Consider the following 27,452-nt stretch of genomic DNA (forward strand, 5'->3'; position numbering starts at 1 on the left):
GCACTTAGTTTTGGTACACAAACATTCAACAGCATTCAAGGTCAATACATAGATAGTAACACACTGAAAATGTAAAAAAAAACAACAACCTCAAACTACACCTTTATTTCATCACGGTCTTCTTTTCAGAAAAAAGAAGGACGTGATGATCATGCAATTAAGTCTAAAAAATCTTTTACAAAATAGACACCTTAATTACATCATATACTGCACCTAAATCTGAAGTAGAGGAGTACTTTGTGAGGTACTTTGTCTAGCCTGTTTTAACAAACATGCCATTAGTTTCCTCCAAAACTCGAGCTTAAAAAACACAAGACAATGTGTCATGTACATTTTCAATAATAATAAGAAATGTAGGAAAATCTCACAAATGTTCAATTACACACTGCAAGCGTTTTCCCTCTTCTATACACATATTAACATAGACTTACACAGAGTTTACCTTGGTATTTGTACCATGCTGTGGACTGACACAGCAGAAATCAACGGTCCTTGTGTGCTCCACAACAAATGATTTCCCCACCCCCCAATTAACAATCAATCAACATGACAGGATGACGGAAACTTGCACATTCAGAGTCTGAGTTGTTATTTTTTTACCAATAAAACAGTAAAACAAAGCCAAAAGCCGATTGCTCAGATACTGTATATCAGCTGTTGGATTTCAAGTTGGTTTGACCAGAGAATGTTAACATACATGTGTAGCTGCACAATACACCTGCAAACATACACTGCACAGCTGTAAACACGGTTAGATGGCTTCTGTGTAGTGAGTAGCATTAATACTCTGTACTTAATATATATAACTGTACTTAATGTCAACATAGCTTAACTCTAGTAAAAGTCTCACAATGCCATCGTTTACTGGTTTTAATTCAGGCTCAGCATTTTTGTCATAACTCACATCTAAAGCCCAGCCTAAAACAATTTTCATAACAATTGTCTCATTTACTGGGCTGTAAAAATTAAGTTACGAGGTAATTATTACGGTAACTTTAAATAGATGTGGAAGAGACTCTGGACAGTGATAAGCTGTAATTCTGTAAACAAATCGAGGAGTGAAAGGTTGCTGGTTTTGAAAAACTAGGACGGCTTTGAATGGCTCTGGTTCTGGAAGTGAATTTCCCTTTCATTCAGTCCATTGATGTTTCAGAAAATCCTTATAGTTTAAAGCCTGGAACTATAAGATGAAACACTTGATTCGGAGCAAAAGAACATTTGGAAAACCAAAAACAAAAGGCAGAGGTACAAGACTGTGTTCATAGTTGAAGGAACTACTCATCCCATAAGCCATTGCGAATGATACCTTTCCAACAATTTCACACCTAACGATAGTGCAGCGCAAACCACAGCGCATCAGAAGGGGAAATCATGGTTTCTCTGTGATAAAAAAAATGATTGTGGAGTTCAGTGGTAGCAGTATGGCAGTAACTCACAAGCCGTTCGCTGGTGTGGTAAACATTTCCATGGTAACAGCAAGCTCCACCACTCAGAGACGTCGCTGTTACACTTTAGGATTGTGGGTAGTGCAGTACTTCTCCGAGACATAAAACATGTTTTTCTTAAAAGAAGGTTGATATCATACAGACTTGTGGCTTCCACAGGAGCATATACTATCGTTTCACAATCTCATGTCTCGCGGTAAGTCTACCTTGGATGGTTACGACATTAAGGCTAATAATCAAAATCAAATAAAAATGTACAATATTTTACAAAAAATATTTTACAAAGAAATATAAGTGTAACGATTCATACAAAACTAAAAAATGCAGGGACATGACGTCTGTGGCATTTTGCTCAACTCTAACAATCAACAGTTGTCAGTTACTACATAGCAATAAGTTATTTGTTCCATATTTTCCATATTACACAGAAGTTGTACTTGTTGGAACAGTAGTATTATCCTCTGGATATGTTTGGACTTCATTTAAGTAAAAAAGTGGAAAACGTTTTTGAATATTAAAATAAGTACTCTTTTGTCACTCACTGGAATTAGCTCTCTGTGCCACAGCTGCACTAAAACGTGACAGATCATTGAATTGTGCTTTGTGCAGTGAAAGTTTGACTGCCAGTCATTTCCAGCTGTGTAATATCACGTCCAATGTTTAGGAAGAGGAAGCAGAGGTCCTGCTCCTTTGGTCCAGCTCTGACATGTCATTCATGGGGGTTAAACACTTGCTAATAATGCTGTTTTGGCCACTCTCTCCATCTCTGGGTGTTTGGTTTACTCTGTCCTGCAGAACAGCGTGGATCAAGCCCACTGGGATGGGCATCATGGCAAATATGATCAGTAAAGCCAAAACAGCCAGAGCCCAGCCAGGGTACCCCAGGTGCTCCTCAGAAGCCTGAAAAAAGAAGGAATCAAATTAATCACTCAAAAACTTAAACCACCAGGACTCATAACTACTCTGGATTACATATTCAATGTGAACAGAGAAAAGTTCACCGTCAATTATTTCCTTCAAGTAGGGAAGTAGGTGTGGAGGGAGAAAGACAACTTTTTTTAGGTGAAGAGAAAAAAAAAAGAGCAGTTTGCCTTACTCAAGACGCAACATGTCTTTTGGCTGCAGTTCATAAAGTTGTTGACGTTTTAGATAACTGAGCTGCTTTCAGACTCCACAATGTCCACAAATAAAAACATTCACGCCCATCTCAACTAGCTGGTTTTTTTTCAGCATTAACACATTAAGGGAGTATTTTTTCTCTTACCTTCTCTTGGTTCCATGCCATATAAGTGGGGCGTGTGATGAACATGCGAACGGTGGTGGCTCCCAGCAGCCCCAGCATAGCAAGTAGGCAGATATATTTCCACAGGTACTTGTAAATCACACTGGGACGCCAGCCCAGCATCCCCTCAATATCATCCAGGAACCTTCAGAAATGACACATTTTTGTGACAAAGTCTGATATGACTCAGAGAACTAAACTGATTTAGCTGACATTTACGTGGAATTTAAGATTTCAAGAGTTGAGACAGTTACCCACAGTCTGAAAATAGACCTCACCTATCAGCTCCATATAGCCAAGACACACTGAAGGTCTCAAAAACCACCACGATGATGAGGGGCAGAGTGGCAGAGTAATCATCGAACATCATCACAAAGTAGTTCCCACAACGCTGGGTGAAGAGCAGGCCAATTAGAAAGCCAATGATGCAGCTGAAAACTGCAACAACATACAAACAGAACAGACATGTTAGGATAAAACACAACTTCTTTAAAAGACAGCATACGCAACCAAGCACTGTGGAGAAAAACCTTTGAGGTAAATAACTTTAGCAGGTAAGTCTTGTAATTTAGCTCCCTCTCTCTTTGAAGGTGTCAGTGAAATCCTGTTTTGAAGACACTGATCTACTGGCTGTAACTTTCTAATCGCCTGCAGGGATGTGAGGTAAGACTTTACTGTCTAATAGCACTTAATGGGAATCAGTATTTTATAGCATCGGTACATGTACCATCTTGTCACAAACCTAGCTAGCTAACTATCTTCAGTCATGTCTGTAATGTGATATTGAGGCTTGCATGAAGGCAGAACAGGAGTTTACTTGTGAGTTTGGTCTTGTTGTTGGCCAGAGGTTTGAAGCGGTCAGTGAGTGGGGCAAGGATGCCCTCCATAGTGCCAAACATGGTGCTGAGTCCTAAGTTGAGCAGCATGAGGAAGAAGAGCGCTGACCAGAAGGGGCTGCCAGGCAGGAGTGACATGGCCTCTGTGAAGGCAATAAAAGCTAGGCCTGTGCCTTCCACACCCTGAACACAAACAAACCAGCTTTAGTTTTTATGTTCACAAAATACAAAAGAATTCCACTAAAGCAAATCGGCAATCGTTACCTTCTGCATCTCTTTTCCCAGGTCACACTCTGTTAAATTGCCAGGGATCTTATTTCCATACTGTTTAAACCAGGCATTGTAGTCCTCTATAGCCACGGAACTGGGATCAGTATAGTTGAAGCCGGGCATCAGGTTTTTGTCCAAATAACCGAGGTGAAGCTGCTCTGATAACTCCCTCAAATTACTAAGAAAAGAAAAAGACGAAGAAGAAAAGTTCTGTAAGAATCTCAGAGGCAGAATTAAACAAACTGTCTTGGGCCAATAAAAAAAGTTTAAAAGGCATTCTAGATACTGGCCATGACAAACATACAGACTTACACAGGGTGTACCATAGTCTGTACCATTATGGGGGGACAAATACATATTTATATAATAGTGACAGTTACATTGTAAGTCATACTGTAGCAGGGGTAGTGTTGATGCTCAAGTTAAACATACCTGACTACACATTCTGTGACCTTTTCTTTGGCGCGGAAGCCGAGCACAGCGAACACCACCAGAGTGGCCAGCAAAGACGTAAGGAAGTTTATAGCGGAGACAATGAAGGCATCACGGTGGCAGTTGTTGTTCTTGGGATTGTAGGAGGAGTAGGCGATAATGGACCCGAAGCCAAGGCCTAAGGCAAAGAAGACTTGGGTGGCTGCCTGCCGCCACACCTGTATGTCTGCCCAAATCTCCAGCTACAAAATGTATGGAGAGAACAACAGTTGCGTCAGGGAAATACTCACATCTGCCTCCCTTCTCTACACTCGACCAGACATTTTAACTGCGGATACCTTGGGGTAGAACATGTAGCCGATTCCCTGTAAGGCCCCGTCCAGCAGGAGTCCTCGGATGAGGAAGCAGAACAGCACCACATAGGGGAAGATGGAGGAGAAATACATCACCTATCATGAGAGAATGAATTATTCCATGAACAAGTAAATCCATACAGCCACAAGTGGAAGTCAGTTATTTGGTTTTGCTAATGTATAAACAAGTGCCTCCATATCTGTTTTTGCTAATTATTTACAGGAATAAATGCACTTATTTCTACAAATTTCCATCTTTGGAAATTGTTAGTAAGCTGTGCTCCAACACACTCTTTTCCTTAAATTGCTTAGTTACATTCAATATGCTTTTGTTAAGTGTCTTTTAGTTCGTTCCCTGCTGAATCCTATTCATTTTGCTGCTATAATAACCCATTTTCCCCATAGAGATAACTGACGTTTCATCTAGTCTTAAGTGTAAAGCCTGCTGCTTGTTATACAGTGAACATATGGCCCTTGTAATCGAGATGCCAGGTGCTTAAGTCAGTAACTGTGTGAAAAACCTGATGTCAGCATGAGCGGGATAAGACTTCCCCTCAGATGTAACCTGTATAATTTATAGCTCTGCTAAGACTGAATTAGCTGATGTGTTGAGAACATCACAATATTAAAAAAATGCAAATTTACAAAACTGCCAGTACTTTAAAACACATAAAGTGGATTTTGCCATTCAAAGTGGGTCAACACCTTAGCCCGACATTCCATCACCCACAGGAAATCCCAACACATGACTGGGATTTGACCAAACTGAGAATGCCCAAACAATGTAGCACATTTCTGTTATTCAACGCTCAGTCTGCCGCTCAGCTGGTCCCAAAGTAAACACTGAAATGGTGATGGGTGTATTTAAAATGTTTTGTTGTGGTTAGTAACCATAACAACTACAATATTTCTTAGAAATATAAGCACCAACCTTTACCAGAACAATTTAAAATGCATATTTGAACCATCTGACTCCTACATGCATATCATAACGTAGATAAACAGACAGACAGACAGTTAAAACTGTGACAAGTAGTAACTCATCTAGTAACTGGAAAATGCTCCAGTAGTTTCAGGGTTTAAAGCTCCAGATTCTCACAACTCTATTGAAACATCTAAGAGCTGCTAAATGTAAGCAAAACAATACCACATTTTACCTGTAGCCAGGAGCCACAACAGATCGCACAGTTACCTTGACAGAGGACTTGATACCCTTGAACATTCCCAGGCACACAATGGTCCAGGCCGCCAGCAGACAGCAGACGATGTAAGGGTTGAAAGAGCCTGTCTCATCAATCGAGTCTGTGATATCCAAAGCTTTGCGGTACCAGAAATATGACGTGGGAGAGCTTTTTGCGCATTCTTTAACTGGTGTAAAGAGGAAAAAAAAAAAGAGATAATGAATGACTAGTCTTACATGTGACACACAGCTAATACAGTTACAATTTAATAACTGCTCATGTCTTGTCAGTTTTGAACCTTAATGCTGTGTGTTTACCTGTTACGTTCCCCAGTTCTGGACACTGTTCCCAAGGTAAAGGGTACTGGAATGAGTTCCCAAGATAGAAAAGACTCCATGCAAGGATCACGTTGTAGTAGAGAGCCACAAAGAAACACACCTGAGGATATTCGAGTTGAGTTGAATTAATAGGGTCATAAGAAAATTCTATTGTGTTTTAAATACCATTTACCATATGTCAAGAAAGGTGAACAAAAAAGGAAAAGAAAAACAGACAATTACTGACTGAAGCAGAAATGTACAACTCAAAACGACACCTGGAATGCATGCAACATCATATGCTGAACAATGTAATAATATTAGAAGGTGGCTCAATCATTTCTTACCACACAGCTGGAGTAGCCGATCCCAGCGAGCTTGGGAGAGATGTACATCCACACTCCGATGCTGCCCTGTCGGATGGCCTGACCGGCTGCCAGCTCCAGGAAGAACAAGGGAATGCCCACCAGCAGCATCAGCAGCACATACAGCAAGAGAAAAGCTCCTGAGGAAAAACAGGGGCCAGGAGTCAGTGAGAAAAGGAGCACCGCAATTTCCTATTCTCGACAAAAATGATGTCAAGGAGAAGCAGATGTTTGTGCCAGAATGTTTTCTTTAAATACCACAAAATCATTTTTATTACTGCTGCCTGCAACACAATGTTCTTTTGAGTTGATGTTTTATCCACGCTTCAGGGTAAATAAGACATGTGAGGCTCTTTCGGATCAACTGTTTCATAAGAAGCCACTATAAGACAAACATGACAGCAAGCTTTATAGAAAGTAAAAAACTACTTCAACTTGTTGCAGTTGATTTTGATTTTGCGTGTTTACACATCTTTGTACATCTATGAACAGTATGTTAAATAATGTACTGCTCAGATTTGGTTTGGTCATCTAACATGGATGGACAATAATAATAATAATAATAATAGATCCTCACCTCCTCCATTTTGATGGCACAAATATGGAAACCTCCAGACATTGCCGAGCCCAACGCTGAATCCCACCTGTGCCAAAAAATACTCTATTTTACTGTTCCATCCTGCTCGAGCGGCAGCCTCAGAGGGGCCCTGCTGGTTCTCCTCATCAGCGTAGTCATTGATCTCTGACTCCGCGGTTCCTGTTTTGTCATCGTCAGTTGGCAAAGGCTGTTTCTCCATCTAAGACAGCCGGGGACAAAAGAAAAAAAAAAAGAAAGAGACTGGTTAAAATGTGAACTAGTACATAACCACTGCACTGATGAAATAAGACTGTGGCTGATCATCCATGATGGTCAACACAATATCCTGCAGCACAGTGTGCAACAATGTACACATGAATGTTTATAATCAATATATAATTATAATATCATATACATTCTTCTGCATAATGAGTACTTTAAGTACATATTCATTCTAATACTTTTGAACTTTTACTAACGAAAATTGTGAATGCAGAACTTTTACTTGTAATAGAGTATTTCTATACTGTGGTACTGCTACTTTTATTTAAGTTAAAGATCTAGGTACTTCTTCCACCACTGGCTGTGACTGATAAACCGGCATCTGATTGGACAAAAAAGCAACCAGCGACCCCACCAGGGGATTAATTACACTAATAGTAGTAGTATTAGTACACTAATTGTATTCGCTTTATAACCCAGATATAAAATAATCCATGATTGGACGAGACATAAACATATCTCCTCACATACTTCACATTTCTAAGAGCACGTAACAAACAAATATTTATATCATCTTCATTTTTAAGAAATAAAGGCAGCTGTAACCTCTTTGTTCGGTAAGGTTATCTGAGGTAAACACACCACTGAGCGGTAACGTTACCGCATGGCCACGTCTTTGTCTGGACTCACTGTAAACACACAGAAACCGGACCACACTGACCTGGTCATCAGCTAGTGTCGTCAGAGGAAAGGTACAAGATGAGATGGCAAAACACGGAAAATATCCACGATAGTATTTTATTCTTCGTTCCGTTCAAATGAGGAAACGACCACGTGCGGCTTCGGTTTGGACCCTTACTATGGTGTCAAACACAGCGCGAGCTACGTTATTCTTCGGTTTCCACTCCCCAAATTAAATGTAACATAGCAGATACTTTGATGCCGATGTTTAACTCCACAGAAAGATATAAAAAAAAACAGATACACAAGCGCAAAATGTTAATTTTGCCACCACGCGCGCATCCTCGCGGTTTATTGGTGTAGCTGTAGGCTTGTTTCTTCTGCGTGACGTGTGAACCGCACCCACCTAAACAGTGTTGACTTCAAGGGCTGTCCGAAATGTGTACACCCGTATACAGAACACACCACATAGACGACTGCATCCTGTTTATCTATTCATCATATTATTTCCCTAATTAATCGTCTATTAGATTGTAAAAATGTTAAAAAATTATCCATCAGAGCCTAAGGTGTTCAAATAGCGTGTTTTGTTCTACTAACAATCCAAAAACCCAAAATATATTAGCCTACATTTTCAGTGATAGAAAAACAGCAAATCATCACATTTGAAATGCTGAAATGATTCTTTTGTATTCCCTCGCTATAAGTATACGCAAAAGCAGTCCTCGTAAGAAATCTCGCCGTGACCCTTTGGGGGCTCCGTAGTTTTGTAATGAAAGGGTTTACATTTTAGAATGAAGGTCCAACTCGACATCTATTTGCAGCTTTTAGCTCAGCCTAAATGATATTTTGGGGGACATAATTGAGTCCCAATGGCTTTTGTTTACACACACGCAAGGAGCCTTGAACGCAGCACAAGCCTAAGCTCCGATCCTCTTAGGTTTCTATTTTCCAACACGTGTGACTGGAAGCTACAGATGCCAGTTTAAGCACCACAATTTAAAAGTGACAGTGGGACCGGACTCCACACGTATTTGTGAAAACAGGCGTTGTCTGTTACTGACAACCCCTGTAGGCTAACTGACAATTTATCAACCTTTTAAATAATTAGGTTGAAAAAGTTTAATCATTTGATCTCGTTTTATCCACGTCTCTTGGATTGTCAAACATAACACGTGGCACTTTCTCCAGCTCACCTGAGACAGTTTCTTATTATCAGATATTCCCTTCCTGTTTTATTTTAGTTAATGACAAACAAAAGGATGCTGATGCAATAGTCTGCTCCTGTCGTCAAACATGGTTTTCTGTCCGTTGACCAGCGGCTGCAACAGCGTTAAAGTTCAGGTCCTGCAAAATCTAAAACTACAGACCCACTTTATTCCACGACAGTTATCAGTCCCACAGGAATCAGTGCAGTCCTCTTCAGTCACACTGACCTGGCAGTGACATTTCTCACACACACACACACACACACACACACACACACACACACACTGCATGCCACGTATGCTTGTTTAGGAGGCAAATAAAGCATGCAGGTCTACTGCCTCTACCAGCTCAATAACAACAGTACAATCTACGCGCTTGGAAATAACGGCATGTATTTATTAATGACTGATAAATACCTTGTGCTATCAAATAGTAGAAGTCCTTGAAAAATTATCCAAATGCTCTCAAGCCAAAGTCAAGTGGTGTACTCGCTTGCTGCCACTTTACTACTTTAGACTCCTCCTGGCTCCTCTATTGGTGGATCACATGGTGACTTGTCCACCTCCACTTGAGGACTGTTTTGAAATGTGACACCCCACTTTCCCGTTTTCTCAACTCCATGTGTTTATGGATGCCCTTACCACATGTAAAGATGTTTAGTTTTATTTCCAAGGTGCTGTAACTTTCTGAAAGTCTGAAGACATAAGGCAACTGTTGCAATTATATTTCCTGTAAGTTTTATTTCCCAACATTAAGGTTTAAATGGTGTTCAAAACCTTCTCCACACTGCTGGAATAATATGCTGGTGAGTAAATGGGGAATCTTTATTTAATTTGTTTGCTTAAAATGGTCCAATTTAAGTATATAACATCTACAAATATTGGAATCAGCCTATAAAAACCCTCCATGGGTAAATCTTCAAATTAACCCTAACCCACCCTACATTTAACCCCCCCCCCCCCCCCCCCCCCCAGGTTGCAAACAATCCCAAATCCCAAGAGAAAACACAGAGGACCTCAGCTTTGCCAGTTGTAGCTGTGTCCCTGCACAATGTTCCTAAATGTGTCCCAACAGGTGACTGAGTGAGTAAATATTTTTATCTCTAAGGTGGGGTGGCAGACTGGGCGGGGCTGCTCTGTGAAAGCTTTCAATACCAAAGAGAGGAGAGTGAGATACCTGCAGGTACGCTGAGACACAGGACAGGTTTTACTGTCCGTGAACACACACACACACAGCTGTTCGGGAACAAAGTATTGGAAGCCTATTAATTCTGGTAAGTTGATCAAACATCCATTTCCAATCATCATCCTCTGTAGTAGTCGGAACATTTAAGTCTATTCAGAAAGGAATTCTGATTTGTACAGTAATGAATCAGAGACTGCACTGAAAGACATCGTGTGAAACTTTGTCACATGTTTTTTTGATGTTTTTTGATGCCACTAGTGATGGATTTGTGTAGTGATTTGTCAAGTTACTTGGAAAACGCGTAACCACTGTTAATTCAAGTTTGTTTGTTGTTGATGGAGTTTCAAACTGCTAATGTGGATTTACTGAAATCAAAAACATCCGGTACACTTTAACTGAATCAAGGCTCATGTCCCAACACATTTGTAGTATTCTGCCAAAAGCATGACCTCTTTCCTCCCAAGTTGTGTTGTGATATGGACATGACCGGAAGAGTGTACATACTGTACATACAATATTAACTTTTTCACTTAAGCATAGTGTGCACACATTGCCATGCACTGTCTGAGACTTTTATTTTGAAACACTACACCATAGATGAATACAACACCAACCTCAGCACTTTGGCACTGACTGTATGAAGAAATAAGATGGAGACAAATATTGGTCAAGTATTTTTTTTAATGAAACCAGTCTTGAGGAAGTGATACTGGACGTTTGCTCTCTTTATACCAGTGATTCCAGTAGTGATGGTCACTGGAAACCTGTGATTGAATGGTGAGATACACATTACTGTCGTCAGACTGGTTTGGCGGCTCGCTCGCTCACGCAGCGTAGTCCCAGGTTAGTGAAGCACAGAGAGGCACAGGCTGACGTGGGGGGTGTTGCTTTCGCAGGTACTGGCTGAGACTTGTTAGCTTAGAGAAAGACTAGCTAAGGTTAAAGCTGCCTGCCTTAAAACAACACCATCAGCAGCAGGCGAACTATCTACAGCTGGGAGTGGATAAAAGGTTTGAGAACACCCTTTGTAACTCCACCTAAAATGTTTTCTGATCCCCTCTCTCCAGCTGTGTGTTCATAGAAAGCTGCTCTAACTGGACAGAGTGGACAAAAGATGACAAACATCTCACGACATCTTGTTAACGTAAGTCTTATCACATACACACCTTAACTCTTAAGACTGAAGTGAAATTTTAAGATGCATTTTTCCTCACTTCCTCATCCTTCACTTCTGTCTCCCTGCTTGCAGCACCTGCTGACATTCTCGCTCCAGGACGGGGACGTGCAGGGGGTGGAGGAGGCCCAGTCACGTCTCTCCTTCCTGGCTCAGAACAAAAAGCTGTGGAGTCAACAGATGTACCTGGACGTTGGAGCGGAGGCCATTCATCTCCGAGACATACAGAGCCAGGTGAGAGCAGATGCATGATGGTCTACAGGCCTTTAGGTTGTGAATGGATGATGGATAATGACCTTCAGTTGCATCTACTTGTGCAGGACGAGCTGGAGAACTACTCCTTCAAATCCATCTTCCGCTGCGACGCCATTAACACAGAGAAACACTTCCCATCCCTCCTCCTGCTGGTCTGCCAAGGTGCAGATCAAAAGAAGCCGGACATTCACTTCTTCAACTGCGAGACTGTGAAGGTGAGCAATAACCCTTGAGCAGCCTTCCTGTTTGGTCCTGCCTGACTCACTTTTGAATCGTCAGTCCTGGTTCAGGTTTTACAAGTGATGCCACATCCAGATTCTCATTCTCGCAGGCAGAGGAAATCTGTGACGACATCGCACGCGCGGTTTCAGGTTCTTCCGCCAGCAGGAGTAAGAAGCTCCCTGATCCCCTCAGGTACAGTGAATGTCACGATAACAAGCTCCTCAACAAATCTGAGACTTTACTTGATGTCAGGTCTTCGTGAAATTCAAGCTTTTGAGTGCCTAATTTCAATGGTTTTAATGGAAGTAAGTGTGTTTATGTCTGTGTTTGCATTCATATTGTACGGGAACAGGTTGATGGAGAGCCAAGTGATAACAGAAAAACAAAGGCAGACACAGATAATACATGATAATTCAGACCCATCTCCCATTAAACTGTTTGCTTTCCTCTTTTACTGCCATTAGGTCTTATTTTCCACTGAATCAAAGCAGCCACCATCCACCTGTCAGAGAGAGAGAGAGAGAGACAGAGAGGACAGTGTAAACAGCTGAGAGAGAGAGAGAGAGAGAGAGAGAGAGAGAGAGAGAAGGACTTGTTTTACCGGTTTCCACATAACTTACAAAGGTGTGACAGAGGCTGACAAGGCCATTGTGCCAGAAAGCAGAGAGAGCAGAGGAGGGACAACGACGGCGGTGGCGGTGTGCAGGCTTTGGGGGCCTGAGTGGATTTACGTGCTTTGAAAAAGTTTTCTCTTTAAAGGACACGTGAAGGACAGACACATGTGGTAGGACAGACAGACTGACGGAAGGACTTTTTGTGGTTAGAGGCTGATTCAGTAACGGAGAAGTTTTTTATATTTGCATAGAGCTTGTGTGTGTATGTGTGAGAGTAGGCAACCATACGAAAGCTTTCACATACAGTGATCCACGTCCTTGTCTTTTGCATTTTAAACTGGCTTGTTGCTGATTTGTTCAAAAGGAGTATTTAGATTGAAGCACAGTGTTGGGTGCAATGTAGGCGACAGCCATGAGAAAGCACAGTCAGACTGTTTACTGTACTGTCATGGTGGAATAAGGGCTGTGGGGTTGAATTTCAGAGGTATCACATTTTGTCTATTGATAGAGGACTGCGTTGTCTGGCTGGATTCGCTGATCAAAGATGTCCTCCTCTTGTGACTAGTGTCCCGAGGCTGCAGAATGAGGACGAGCCTGTCTGTTTGACTTCTTTAAGCCACTGAAGGGTGTTTGCTGTGATGGTACCGAGTGAATGTTCGCTGCCATCAGAACATTAGCTGCAGTACAATGTTGTGAGAGTGCAGCAGGGTTGAAACTCTCCTCTCGTCCTTTAGGCTTCCTCAGAGTGGGGGAGAGATGATCGACCCCTATGAAATCCCAAGCCCCCCAATCCCACATGCTCCCAATCCCCCACCAGTCAACCCTCCACCTTACCCCGGACTCAGAGGTAAGGACAGAAAGGCTTATTTTCACATGAACGCTTGTGTATGACACTAAAGCTCTGTGCCCGAAAAGTATTTGACATGATGAGAAGGTAACAGGAAGGAAAAGAGAGAAGTGAGAGGTATTTAGGAGCACAGAGATTGCTTTGTGTGTTTGTGTGTGTGTGTAGGGGGGGTTCAAGGGTAAAGAGGGGGCAGGAATTCCAAATGCAGCAAAGTCCAGGGCCATGAATGAACATGGATGGACTGAATCCTCTCCTCTCCTCTACAACAGCAAACGGCGTGAACGGCGGGCCCGACATCTCCTTCCTGCGAGCAGAGAGAGAAGTGGTACGCCTCCTCCTCCTCCTCACCTTTTTGAGTCTCTTCAGGCTGTAACTCATATCTGAACAGCATAACAAACCGGTTCTCCCTCCCTCCCTCCCTCAGGGGATCCTCAATCACTGCTTCGACGATATCGAGAACTTCATGGCCAAGCTGCAGCAGACCGCAGAGGCTGCGACGGTGCTGAGCCAGAGGAAGAAGAAAAAGAAGAGGAGCAAAAAGCAAACTGCTGAAGGTAAAAAGACACGGAGGGACTTTTGCAGATGATATTCACATCACAGATATGGCTCCCGATAACGCTGTGGGTGCTCTGTTTTCTTGTACTTTCTTTATCACCATTTCCGGGCAACAGAAGATTTACTCACTGCAAAGGCCCGCCCTCCACCTGAGGAGGAGTTCATCGATATCTTCCAGAAATTCAAATATTGCTTCAGCCTGCTGGTGTGTATTCTGTCATTTCACTTTATTGGTTACCTCACTGTGCTGCATAGTAAGTTCCTCCATTTGTTTCTTTATAGGCCCGTCTGAAATCCACCATCTCCAACCCATCATCAGAGGAGCTTGTTCACCATGTCTTCAAACCTTTGGATATGGTGAGTGAGCGCTTACGTCTCCCCCAGCCGATCCTGTGGAGGCAACACCTGTTGTTGCTGTACACACCTCTCTTTTATAGCAGCACAGAAAAGAAGCCTGGGTGGGACATGACGATTGTCTTAGAATAAATCTAGTGTGTCATGATGTCTCATCATTTCCTACACTGGAGGATAGAGGTGTAGATAACATTTGGAGATATATATAATAGATGTTGTTGTACCTGAAGGTAATGGTTGAAAACCAGGTTATGGGCAGTATGTTTGTCCCTGAGCTGTTATTGGACACAAGTGTGAAAAAGCATGTGTCATGTCAAAATAATGGAAAGGCGGCACTGTAGTTGAGAAATGTTTCCAGAAAGTTCCATTCAGTATTTACACAGGGCATGTCCCCGTGGGTCGGCCCAACTGAAACCCCAAACACTCCATAAACGCAGCATTTGTTTGATCTGTTTGCACGCAGGCGTGTGTTGTTGGTGCAAACACTTGAGATGGACCCTCTTATTGCTTGAAATGCCCCCCCCCAGCGCTGCTTTGAATTGCAGCAGTGCTGTATCAAATGGTTTCTCTGTGACTTTCTTTAAAAACAAGCGCTATCAGGTTTAGACAATATGACAAAATGTTAGTTATAATAACATTTACCAGCCACAACAATAATGTAGCTTTACTCTTGACCCTGCAAGCCACAAGTCAGCAGAAACTGAAAGAATTGAATTCAAATATAAGCAGAATTTAATGAATTTCAAATAAAATGTGAAGCATCAGATATGGAATTTAAGGCGTGTCTCGGTTGATGTTTGATATAACTTTAGAGAATTCTGCCTGACTATTTCTGTTCAGGTATGAATCACTCCAAGAGAATCAAAGGGTGTGTTTGATCTGTGTATTCTGGCACGCCTGAGTGGAAACACACAGCCTCATATCTCTGAGAACTGTGCATGTCACTTATTCACCTGTGTGTGTGTGTGTGGGGGGGGGGGTCCACCCAGTAGGCTTGTGTGTATGTGTGTGTGCGTTGATTGTCAGTGCTCCCACAGAAGAAGAAAAGTTGTGTTCAGCTTAATTAATAATCAAATAATATGTAGAATCAGTGTAGAAAATTACAGGAATATTGTCAACGTCACTTTTTCTAACACACCGGTGATTTCAGACTTTCAGTATCAGACCTGAACACTGGTTTTGTCTTATCTGGGTGTGCACAGATGGTGAAAACTACAGGGGGACCAGGTCTCGGAGCCTCAGTGTCCAGCCCTGCCCTGACCAACTCGGCCGTTTCCCTGCTACAAGACAACCTGAACGAGGAGGAGAGGCAGCTGTGGACGTCTCTGGGTCCCAACTGGACACTCCCACGGTCAGTAACCACCCATCGCTAGGTCCGCCGGTGTAACTGGTATTTTTTAAAGTAACATGAAATGCATTTTGTCAAGAATCATAATCGAGTTCTATTTATTTTGCCTGGCTTCTCCTGAGATATTCAATAATAGTCATTGTGCAAGCTAACCTTTCCTGGTGTAATGAAGCTATTTTTGTCTCATCTCATTACATTTATTGAATTCACAGTTAAGAGTTGTTTACCAATAAATCAAGCTGATAGATATTATATTATCAAATGCACTAAGCAAATATTGGCTGCTCGTTCCCGAGATTCTTCACTGAACACAGCTGCATGAAAGCATAAAACCTACAGTGGCATTTCTTTTGATTTATTATCTTTTAAAGTTGTAATGGGGGATTTTAGTGTAGTAAATTTTTCCACCCAGCCAACAATAAAATAATGGTGGCCGCACTGAACACATGTTTTAGGGGGATTTCTCAGGCATGAAAATGGTCCAATGTGATCCAAAGATGTTTAGTTTTGGCACAACATAGTGGCTACAGGCAGCTTTAAAACCAAAATGTAAGCATTGGTATTAACTTCCAAACCGTTTAACAGTAATCATAGTTTTGGTCTCACTGTAAAGTAAAACGCGGAGCGATGCAGTGACTCTTTGTGCTCTCTCTCTCAGCTCTCAGCTCAGAGGGCCTGTCGCTCCGTACGCCCCCGTCTTCTTGGACGGTTGGAAGCCGGAAGCCCAGAGAGCAGACGGGCAGGTTTGGGAGGATCCGGTTGAGTCACAGCACAAACATGAAGACCTCCGAGTGAAACAAGAGGTATGGAATACCTACACACTACACTACGCTCCACTGTGTGTCAAAAGAGAGGAGCACTCGAAATATGTGTGTGTTAAAGTACAGCACAGAGGTTGAACCCTTTTTTTAAAATGTATTTTATGTTTGCTCTCTAAATGCAACCCTGTTTTCACCTCCCTGCTGAAAAAATCACCCATCCAACTATCATCTCACTTTCTCTGCATTGCTCAGGGCTCCAGGTTTTGTGCTTCTTTTATCAAGTAATACATATTTTTGTGTTGGCCTTGGTTATAAACGATTTCATGAATTTACTATTATATGTGAGTGGCTGCGGTTTTGTGCTGTTTGGAACGTGTCTGTCAGTCCCTGACTTTTTGAATTTTAACTGTTGCTGAGGCTTATATTTGGCATATGTTGTGGTTATCAATAGTGCTGATATTTTGACTCTCTTGACAAGCTGCCTAATCCGTCTTGTCCTCATAAAAGAGGAAATTGTCAAAGCTCTCGCTGTACAAGCAGCTTGCATGTTAATTGAACTCGTGAGTCTTTTATTTTGTGAATGAACCCTTACCTGTTCATGCCTTTATGTGTGCTGTGTATTCATCAATGCCCATGTCGTTTTCCGCCACCTCAGCTAGTCGGACCTCCAGACAGCCGCGTCAGCGATGAAACGTAGGTCAAATCCTTAAGAAGCAAATCAATTAGCTGCTACAATTTAGCACTGCATGAGTGAACAGCGTGTGTCTCTGTTCCTCTCAGGGATGGCAGCACATTCCCACCAGAGCCTGAGAGAGTCTACAGCTGCACCTACGACTTCATAGCCAGGAACAGCAGTGAGCTTTCAGTGCAGCAGGGGGAGACACTCGAGGTAATGAAGTCATGTAATTCATGTGAAATCACACAGTGAGGGGTGTTCATGGTGCATTCAGGAACCCATCATGACGCCTGTAGGAAAGTGTGCATGCACGTACATACAGTGGTTGACTGATGGCAACTCTGACAGGTGGTTGAATCCTCCAAGCGCTGGTGGAAGTGTCGTAACCGCTTCAACCAGATCGGGTTTGTTCCCTTCAACATCCTGGAACCCATGGCTCACATAGACAGCCCCGTCACCCCCAGACCCCCCAGTGTAAGACACAAACATACACACACACACACACACACACACACACACACACACACACACACGCATGCCTACACACGTGAATCACTCAAGCACGAGGTGCTCTCACCTACACACACCTGACTGAATTCCAGTGTTATTTTCCTCTCTCCGTTCATTCCTTCAGGCTCCAGCTCCGCCTCCCCTCGCCAAGACTTTCTCCGCGGTCCCACCCAGCCCTCCTGCTCCACCCCAGGCCCCCTCCCACTCCTCCCCCCAGCGCCCGCACAGCTTACCAGCATACAGCCAACATGTACCAGCTGCAGAGGACACAGATAACAAAGGTACCGAGCTGTATGCGTTTGTGTAGGAGGCGCAGATGTGTCATGTTAATGCTGTGGTGAGGCGAATATAGGGAGCTATGACGTCCTAGAGTGCCTCTGGCACAGTTACTGTGTGTGTGTGTGTGTGAGTGTGACTCAGAGACTAAAGCACAAAGACAAATAATGGATGGACAGTAGAGGGAGTGCTGGAACTCTTTCTAAACTAATTGTACACAGTTAATGCTACTGAGATTTTAAAGAACAGTGTTAAAACAGATCTTTCTCAACTCTAAAAGAATGAGAAGAAGACTCAAACTGAATAAAAACAATCCCGCCACAAGGTCCCTTTAGTAGCTGTTCTGGATCTTTTGAACACATCACACAAGCTTCCTCAGCAGATGGAGTTTGTCCAGCGTCACTGACTTGTAGTCGAATTTTCTTCACTTCAAATTACAACTTTTCTGAGGACTTTAAGGAAACAGATTACTCATGTTTACTGTCACCACTGTCACATATTTAGGAAGTGCAACATTTAAGTAAAAAGTGAATTAAGCAAAAAGAAAATGTACCCCCGTTTTCTCCCTACTGAGCCATGCAATTACTTGAATATCCTCATTATTTCTATCACTTGTAATCTTTTCAGTTATGCTGATGAACGACGAGCTGCTCCAGAGGCTGACCAATGGAAAGAATCTGAACAAACCTCTGGTCATCCCTCGTTCCTCAGAGACCTCTGTTCCTCTGGACTACCACTCTCCTCCCGAGGAGGTGGCCGAGTGGCTGCGAGGGAAGGGCTTCAGTGAACCGTGAGTAACGTCACAACCTGCTGACTACAGACCTGTTTACAATGTCATTTATTCATGAGTGCCCTCTGTCCTTTGACACTGATAGACAGCTTGAAAGGAAATGAGTGAAAATTCCTTTCCGTCCTTATCCAGGAGAGGTTTAACTGTCTAGAGTCTGACTCTGGAGTCATTTGTATTTTCTGTCCTCAGGACGGTGTCATGTTTGGGAGTGCTGACGGGGGCACAGCTCTTCTCACTCAACAAGGAGGAGCTACGAGCTGTGATTCCAGACGAGGGCGCCAGAGTGTACAGCCAGCTCACTGTGCAGAAAGCACTGCTGGAGGTAAATTAAAGGGACATTACGGCTACTTTACAGCCTTATTTCCCTGTTTTTAAACAATTAGTAAACACACAACAAATGTAACCAGTAATCAAGCAGTAACTAATAATTCAGTGTGCAGAGAAAACTATTTTTGACAGCAAGCAAAGAGAAAAGAGTGTAATCGATGTTGCAAGCAGGTGACTGGGGAAACAATCTGTAGCATCACTTATTGGTTACCAAAGGCAGAAGTTACCTCGTGTCAGAACAGGTCTCGACTGTATTTTGTGACTTACTTTTGAAATGGCACGTTAAATGATGTCTTTGCTAAGTAGCCGTGTCATAGTGTGCCCTGTAGGCCACATTAACACCTTTCCAACTCTGTTGCATTTTAAACCTGTGCAAATATCAGATGCTAAACTACATAGATCTTTTTTGTTACCATGCAGCGTTCTCGTTAATAAAAACACAGAGTCTTTTACCTTCATGTGTCCTTATTTGCTCCTGCTCTCTACAGGACGCCCGCAGAGCCACAGAGCTGGAGGCGGTCATGGAGAAACAGAAGATGAAGGTTGATCTGAAGCTGGAGAGCAGCACATTATGAGCAGCAGGCGTCGACATCGGGACGACTTTCAAATGAAGGATTGTGCTCTTCTGGTAGTGTTGACACTGAAGAGTGAACTCTTGAATTATTAATTGTATCCACCAGAGAACAAACGTGTAACAGTGACTTGACCACCTGACACAGTGTGTGGAGGCCATAATTACTGCAGTTTCAAACCAAAGTATTTGGCAGTGAATCAGAAATGCATGCTTTTAATGCAAACAGGCACTGTTCAGATAAAATATTTAACATTAAAGTACACTACTTGTAATGCATGTTGTTGATTTGGATGTGAAGTTTTCTTCAGTCTCATTTCTGCCTAGTTGGTAAGGACTAGCTTAAATGAAATGTATTTATCTTGTTTATAAAATACTTGTTTAATAATTCAACCCTGAGAAAGACCTCGGCAAGAACCAGGAGACAATAAACATTTGAATGGTGGGAGTTTTTTTTAATTGAGACTTTTAAAGAAAGATTTCCAGCAGAACATAAACAGATATGACTTCACACATTAGGTAAAGCAATGCATCCATTAAAATCTGTTTGCAGTTATAAATCTACAAAGGAATTTGTCCAAATTGTGCCAAAATTTCAACTCATGACTTTTCTAATAAAAAGGTATGTACAGTTATAGTACTGAATTTCCAATGTATCATTTATGAACCTACTGCTTCACATGCCGACACTAACTTTGAAGTTACCATTTATTTTCATTATTTTAAATAAAAGAAATCAAGATATAGAAACAAATTATGAAACAAGAGACTTCAAAAACCAGCACGCACTTATACTGGCCAAACTCTCAACCAAACAGATTCCCTTCTCTACTGACGGCATAAAATAAAACTGGATTAATTATAAAGAAAAGTGGACAATAGGAGAAATAAGGTTGATACAAATACTCGCAACTTTAAAACCTTTTGGTTTTGAATTGGGCTCCTAAAAACTTTAACTGGGCTTTCGTAAACTAAGTATATGTGGACAGACATTCAAGAACGGCGCTCAAGCTGTGCGTCAACTAGTGCCGTTTACCAGGAGCTGCTGAAAAGACATCTACAGAGGGAGATAAAGACAAAAAGCAAACGTGTTGATAAGACGAGGCTTTTCAGACAATCAGTAGGCCCAAAACATATTTACAGACAGATTCTATATCAAAAGACCATCAGTCGATAATAAAATAATACGGGTCAGTTACATTTTAGGCTTCAGTCCAACAGTTTATGGTTGCTTTTTCTGTTGTAGGGTAGTTTCTAACAAGACATGGGATGTATTGGATACAGACAGCCACCAAATTACAGATGTGGGTATTACAATACACTCCACTACTGATCAATAACTAACCACCCCCCCCCCCCCCCATCCAAATGCAATCTTCTGATATATTTGATACAAGAAATTGTAATCCATAAAGTATTTCAGGTACACTCTGGGTCGGATGCATTAACTGTTAAAGCAAAGAAAGGAGGCAGGCGGGAGAACAAAGGGGTCAAGGCAAGGACTGTGTGTAACATTAGGTTATTATAAATGGACAGGCGGGTGAGAGAGACAGGAGGAGGTTGTGTGTCATGATTGATGGAGTTTGGTCTTCAGAGGTCCCCCATGTCCCTGTCGTCTGCCCGGCGGGAGTCCGACCTGCCGTTCATGCCGTCCCTTCTGTCTCGCTCCCGTGACCTGTCTCTGGACGAGCGCTCTCGGTCCCTGGACGACCTGAGTGACGAGACAGTACGAGATATTCAGGGAAGTAACACAAGTACAAGCAAGAAGACAAAAGGAGAGTGTGTTTCAGATTTATGACCACGAGTGTGCAAAACCCTGCTTATTAATCTGCCAGAGAGAGATTATACACGTGCAAACTTCCAAGCTTCTGCCAAAATAAAAATGGAGAATGAGGTGTGTCACCATTTAATGTGATGTTGACTGCTGAGTGATGCAGTTTGTTGTTTATGTGGAAGCTTATCTTGTCATAACCTGCCTGTCACCTTTCTCTGCACACACACACACACACACACACACACACACACACACACACACACACACACACACACACACACACACACACACACACACACACACACACACACACACACACACACACACACACACACCGTCTGAAACAGCTGAAGTCGTGAAAAACAAAACATGTGCATCCACGTGACAAACGTGTTGGAGCTTTTTCTTGGAGTAACATTCAGCGGGGGCTCGGTGTGAACCGTGTGAGCTTTGTTGTGTACTTACTTGTGTTTGGAACTCTGCTCGTGGCTGTGACGGTGTCCTCGGCTGCGAGAACGGGATCGGCTGCGATGCCTCCTTCTCCTCTCCCTGGAGCGCGAGCGCGAGCGGCGCTTGTCTCGTGACGTGGAGCGCGAGCGCCTCCTTCTGCGGTCGCGAGAACGAGACCTGATAAAAATAGAAAACACATGAGTTATAATGTGCCTCAGATAGTCAAATCAAATCAGAACGACTGATTTAAAATGTAGATAGATGATAGATGGATTACCTTCTATGCTCTCTGCTCCGTGATCTGGTCCTATGAAATAAGTGGATGCCAAAACCATAAGTTTGAACAGTAAAACACACACTTCACACAACAAATGAGCTTCCATAAATATCACCAGGGTTTTAAATGTCTGCACTCACCTCTTCTTCATCTTTTCCTCTTTCTCCCTCTCTTCTCGTCTCTTCAAGCGCTCCTGGTTCCTTTTCTCCTGCTTGTCGACCACCGTTTTCTGATCAAAATAAAAACACAGTTCTCAATTAGAGGTGAAACCATCTTCATCCAAACCTCAAGACAGTTTGACCCATTTTTTTTCTTATAATCAGCCTCAGGTCACTCCTATATACTCGTAATTCATTTAGGATTTTTGTAGTAATGGCTTTAGAGTGTACATGGTGGGACATACCTTTAGTTGGTCCAGTTTCTCTCTGATCTGGATGAAACCTAGATGAAGCTTCCCACCAAAATGGTCGGCCAAACGACGATCATTGTCATGGAGACCCAGGTAAGCAGAGCACACCTCGCACACCCGAAGCTTCTGCTGCTGGAAGCTGGAGGCCGGCATGGAGTTTCTGTACTCTTCCTGAGGAGAGACATTATAGAAACAAGAGAAGAATTAAAGGATCAGAAGATGGAATTATTAATACAAGGAAAAGCACCACGTCATCCTAAACTGGAAGTACCTCCCAGGTACTCCTTCCTCACCTCTGCATCCTTCTTCCTGGTGCGGACCTTCTCCACTTCCTGCAGGACCTTCTGGGCCTCGTCGACATTTCCCTCGGCTCCGAGCTGCTCTGCCTTGGCCAGGAGCTTCCCTATTTCCTCATTCAGCTCATGAACCTTCTCTGCCTGCAACACAGCACAAACAACTCAATTTACACCACAAAACACAAAGTAGATGCTGCATGGAAAAGTTAGAGACTCTGGTCATACGAGGTGTGAATGTAATACATGTCACTCACCTTTGCTGCCACCTCAGCACTGATCTCTTCTTGGGTCTCAGCCAGGCGTTTCTTGGCTAGTTCTGTCCTCCGGTCACAGTCAGCAATGAATGACTCCAGGTGATCGACCGCCTTTAGGAGTGAGAACATTTGTTGATAGAAAAACAGACTTAAATATGTGAATTGGTGGATTTGTATATATATGCATACAGGGGACTTTCAGTTTCGTCTGACTGAGCCACAAGCTACGTCTCCACAAATGCAACAGTAACTGTTACAAATAGCCAAATTAGCTGATTTAAGATTTTGAGTTTGGATTTAGAAACAGGGCAGTGTGAGCTGAAACTACTGTTTACTAGCTGTTTACCACTTGACTTTAATACTAAAAGCAACAGCAAGTATATAGCTGTGACTTGCAAAGCCAGCCCACTTACCCCACACCAACAGCTAATCTGTGCTTCATTGTGTGTCAGCACACCTGCATTATTCACATTATTTACTTGCATCACTTACATCAAGCTCGAAGAACAGGTCTCTTTCCTTGGAGGCAATTTCATAATCTGCCCGAAGTGCCAGGTCATGGATCTTCGTGCACTCTCCCAGGTCCATACGCTATCACCAAAAGACAAGCAGATGTGACTCAAGCTACACAAATTCAAATATGAATGAATGATCGGTTTCAGTACATGATTTAGTTCTTTCTTCTCTCTGCATTTTACTGATGTTCTGTGAAATAGACCCTAGATTCATTTTTGGGTGAGCAGACCTAAATTGCAGGCCACTTACGGTTCCAGACAGGATGTCATGTGGACAGCAGTTTAGAAGATGACTTTTGCAGACTCGCTCGTCAGTGAACTTCACCCTCTGTCGCGTTTCATCTCCTGAAACAGTCCAAAAAACAACCAGTGAGAAGGACCTCACATACTTGTTAGCAAGGGCGAGGTATCCAGTGCTTTAATATACATTACTGCAACAGCCCTACATTAATTGGGCAGATATGCGTCACTATAACTGCATTCAAGGATTGTGCCCACCTAAACGAGTGAAAACCAATACTATTTCTGATTGTCAACGTTTTACATGAGTGTACATTGTATTTCTGTACCAGTAATAAAGTAACTGTGCCTCTGCTGAACTACATTTATTATATATTTCTCTGTCAAGATTGAAGAAGCAAAAGTTACGTGTGTGCATGTATATGGTACTTCCTCTTGATCCTGGTGCTTACCTTACCCCAACCTCAATACAAAATGTGGCAATGTCAGAGCCTCAACTCAGTTTAACTTGTGATAAGGCTCAATTTCTACTCTGTAAATGTGGAGCATTATGAGATTCGCCTAATAGGGGCACAATACTGGTAGATAACTATAAACCTAGTAGATTCAATTGGGTGTGAACAAAGCTACCTTGATTTTGTTTCCATTACATTTGACTATGTAGGAAAGACTGCTACTAAGACTGTGATAAGAAATGTAAACATTTCAGACAAGTGTTCCAGCCAAGCCTTTTACAAATATGAAACATTGAAAAGGAATTAAAAAAAAAAAAAAAAAATCCAAGAAAAATATTTAGTTTATACACACTGCGATCTGCACCACATACTGTACCCTTCTGCATCTTCAAGACCTCAGCTGCAGAATTTTAAACCCGCTGTAGAAAAGTATAAATGGGAACAGTTTTCTTGCCCATACCTGTAGTAAGAAGTTGGGAGTCATACACAAGTCAGATTGTAAAGGATGTGTGCAAAGGTTTTGTTTCGATGACTGCTAAAATTGCCTTCTGAAAATAGACGTCTAATGGAAAACTGCTCGTTTGGATTCAGCGCGATCAGACGTCTTAGCTCAAGCTGCATAACACTACTCCAAATTGTAATTCTAGTGCCACTGAAGATATACCCATTTGTGTGATTTAAAAAAAGGCTACAATAACTTCCGGAAGGCAAACAAATTGTTTGGATATTCATCATAACAGCTTTAAAAATTATGTGTGACTCACGGCTCGATGAACATGAGGCTTTTCTGCAACTCCTTTGCAGATTGATGTAGGCTGGCAAAGATACACTGAACCTTAATGAATAAAATAAAGGGGCCACAATTGTTCAGTTTGTATGCAACAAATGTATGGGAAGAATTTGATATCAATCTCATCACACATACACCCACAAACTCACAACACAAATTCACTTTAACTGTACAGATTGAATTGTTAAAAGATAATCCACAGGGCTGCAGTTCTATTCCATCAGCTGTCAGGGTGAACCTCTGATTCATAAAATGGCAGGGCAGCAATACGCTGTCAGTTTCTGCTCATGACAATCAGACTAGACAGCTGATTTACCTTTTAATGTCTGTATCCAAATGGCTGGAAGCAATCACAAATGTATTTTAGCTTGTCAAAGCACCCACTCAGACAACACTAGTTCTAATATCAGGATAATAGTATTCATTTATTTTTAATAAATTTGCATTTGTCAGGTCCACTACATAGGCTACTATTATTATCTATTTAAGTACCAAGCAATCATGTTGGTGCACAATTTGTCCTAGTTAATGCCGAATCTGGACCAACCAATTAAGACAAAATTATGATTTACAGCAGACCGATTAATAAAATCAAGTACAATTTGAAAAGGTACTTAAAACCTGACTTGAGTATTTCCATTTTATGCAATGTTATGTCTACTAAATTTCAGAGGCAAATATTGTACTTTTTACTCCCTACATTTATCTGACAGCTGCAGTTACAGGTCACATATCTGATGATGGTTTTTAAAACATGATCAACTTACAATATAACATATGATGCAAATATGATCTTGTGAAATAAACTACCCAACAATATACAAATGTAGTTCAGACTAGCCCCACATTAAACCAGATACAACATTAAAGTGCTTACTACATGCATAGGTGATAAGTAATTATCAAAAAATACAACGTAGCCCTGACAGGGCCCATTCTACTGTATAATAAGTGTTTGGGCATTTAATACTTCAAACACATTTAGCTGATCTTACTTGTGGGGTTTTACTTGATTAACATCATGAATACAGGACTTTTACTTTATCGTGAGTACTTCTTTCACTACTAAAAACGTTGCACTGTTGAGCTTGAGCGGTTATTATGCTTTTGCATTTTTCCACAGACACTTTTCACATTGTGACGTTAGCAATCATCCAATTTATCAGTTGAATAACCAGATTCATTAAGCATGTTGATTCAGCAACAACTGATAGGCCTAATGCAACATCTAACCTGCGTGTCCTTTAAAAGTGTATAAACTGTGAATACTATGAATGTAACGCAGGAGCGTTAACGTTATTCACGGAACTAGTTAAATTCTGATTAATGCCAAGAACTGACAAATTGTTGAATATCGTTTAATGCTAGGTAAGTTAGCACGGTGCCTGACGGTTCCGTAACTTCACAATAAACAGTAGCGTTTGCTAACTTAGCTACTAGCTAGGAATTTGGTTAGCTAACGCTTTAAGTGGTGAAGGCGAAACTAAAAACGTGACAACTTTTTGAATTAAAATGAGCCAAAGTGGATACAAACATTAAATCTTAACGTTAATCCGTAAAGGCTACTTGAATCTAACGTTACTGTATTTACACAGCCCTCTGCAGTACATCCATTCATGCAGGTCTGTCCATCACACACCAACACAAGCCAGCCTCAGTTGTGGCTCCATCTTGGCTAGCTAGCTAGCTCAGCTAGCATGCTACGGCAACTCACCATCCCTCGCCGTTCCCATTAGCTGGTCGAGCAAAGCTCTCATTTGAGCTTGGGCAGACATTGTTGTAGGTCTTCCGTCGACGGCGCTATATAAAAATTAAGCAACTGAAAACAGTTCCTTAGTGTTTTTGTTAGGTTATTTGATTATTTATTCGTCCAAGCATCACCCCTCGCAGCTTTTCTCTATTTCATGGACTCGCCAGTTTCCGTTTAACATTAGGGAAATGACGACAGGGCCTGCTGTTAATAGTTCCGTTTAGCAAACGCTAAAGGGAGGGCTATTGGTATTAAATTGACCAATCGTAACGTTTGAGAACAAGTAAATTAACCAATCAGAGCGGCTTGAACCCAATAGTGGCTGTATGGCGGATTATTTTGCCCCGTGCTTTGCCTCTCAGACAGCAGCTACTCACAGGCTGCCTTTCCCCTGGTAGCTCCCCCAACTACAAGTTATATTTAGGTAAAGGAAGGTTCGTGTCATAGTGTGAGGTTTTGACATCGTTCGGGTCTGTACATCTTTAACGTAGGCAGGGAGAAAGCACTACCCGAGGGATAAAAGCAGGGCAACGAAACGTCACTACAATAGTGGGTTTGCCTGTGATTTGTTTACGCAGCTGAGTTTGGCAGGCAGTTCTGTTGTTGT

At 42.1% G+C, this 27,452-nt stretch overlaps 3 protein-coding genes across 6 annotated transcripts; 1 reads left to right on the plus strand and 2 right to left on the minus strand.

The window, feature by feature from the left end:
- Window positions 1–1,776: 1,776 nt before the first annotated feature.
- LOC139303531 (sodium-dependent neutral amino acid transporter B(0)AT2-like) lies at window positions 1,777–9,622 on the minus strand. Its single transcript, XM_070927374.1, has 12 exons — window positions 9,587–9,622; window positions 7,059–7,278; window positions 6,464–6,621; window positions 6,117–6,237; window positions 5,811–5,986; window positions 4,604–4,714; window positions 4,266–4,507; window positions 3,828–4,011; window positions 3,545–3,746; window positions 3,006–3,165; window positions 2,710–2,872; window positions 1,777–2,345 (listed from the first exon to the last, which is right to left on the minus strand). The coding sequence occupies exons 2-12, from the start codon at window positions 7,276–7,278 to the stop codon at window positions 2,106–2,108; spliced, it is 1,977 nt and encodes a 658-aa protein (XP_070783475.1). The 5' UTR covers window positions 9,587–9,622; the 3' UTR covers window positions 1,777–2,105.
- A 714-nt stretch (window positions 9,623–10,336) lies between these two features.
- LOC139303530 (epidermal growth factor receptor kinase substrate 8-like protein 1) lies at window positions 10,337–20,080 on the plus strand. The gene is made up of 19 exons (XM_070927373.1): window positions 10,337–10,443; window positions 11,423–11,499; window positions 11,605–11,763; window positions 11,850–11,999; window positions 12,116–12,198; window positions 13,355–13,467; window positions 13,737–13,792; window positions 13,892–14,021; window positions 14,142–14,227; window positions 14,305–14,379; window positions 15,579–15,727; window positions 16,383–16,527; window positions 17,141–17,178; window positions 17,266–17,374; window positions 17,510–17,635; window positions 17,796–17,952; window positions 18,575–18,737; window positions 18,927–19,059; window positions 19,553–20,080. Exons 2-19 carry the CDS (start codon window positions 11,470–11,472, stop codon window positions 19,637–19,639), a joined length of 1,989 nt encoding a protein of 662 aa, XP_070783474.1. The 5' UTR covers window positions 10,337–10,443; window positions 11,423–11,469; the 3' UTR covers window positions 19,640–20,080.
- Window positions 20,070–26,972, minus strand: luc7l (LUC7-like (S. cerevisiae)). Of its 4 annotated transcripts, XM_070927378.1 has the most exons (11): window positions 26,810–26,822; window positions 25,070–25,140; window positions 23,861–23,955; window positions 23,588–23,686; window positions 23,096–23,206; window positions 22,839–22,982; window positions 22,540–22,716; window positions 22,277–22,365; window positions 22,137–22,166; window positions 21,875–22,036; window positions 20,070–21,346 (listed from the first exon to the last, which is right to left on the minus strand). In XM_070927378.1, the coding sequence occupies exons 4-11, from the start codon at window positions 23,681–23,683 to the stop codon at window positions 21,226–21,228; spliced, it is 930 nt and encodes a 309-aa protein (XP_070783479.1). In that variant the 5' UTR covers window positions 23,684–23,686; window positions 23,861–23,955; window positions 25,070–25,140; window positions 26,810–26,822; the 3' UTR covers window positions 20,070–21,225. The 4 variants fall into 4 exon arrangements, with proteins under 4 accessions (XP_070783479.1, XP_070783477.1, XP_070783476.1 ...); XM_070927376.1 differs by lacking the exon at window positions 25,070–25,140 and having other exon boundaries at window positions 21,893–22,036; window positions 26,810–26,972; XM_070927375.1 differs by lacking the exon at window positions 25,070–25,140 and having other exon boundaries at window positions 26,810–26,972.
- Between the last annotated feature and the right edge of the window lie 480 nt (window positions 26,973–27,452).

The sequence above is a fragment of the Enoplosus armatus genome, chromosome 20 (assembly GCF_043641665.1).
Source record: "Enoplosus armatus isolate fEnoArm2 chromosome 20, fEnoArm2.hap1, whole genome shotgun sequence".
NCBI classification, from domain to species: domain Eukaryota; kingdom Metazoa; phylum Chordata; class Actinopteri; order Centrarchiformes; family Enoplosidae; genus Enoplosus; species Enoplosus armatus.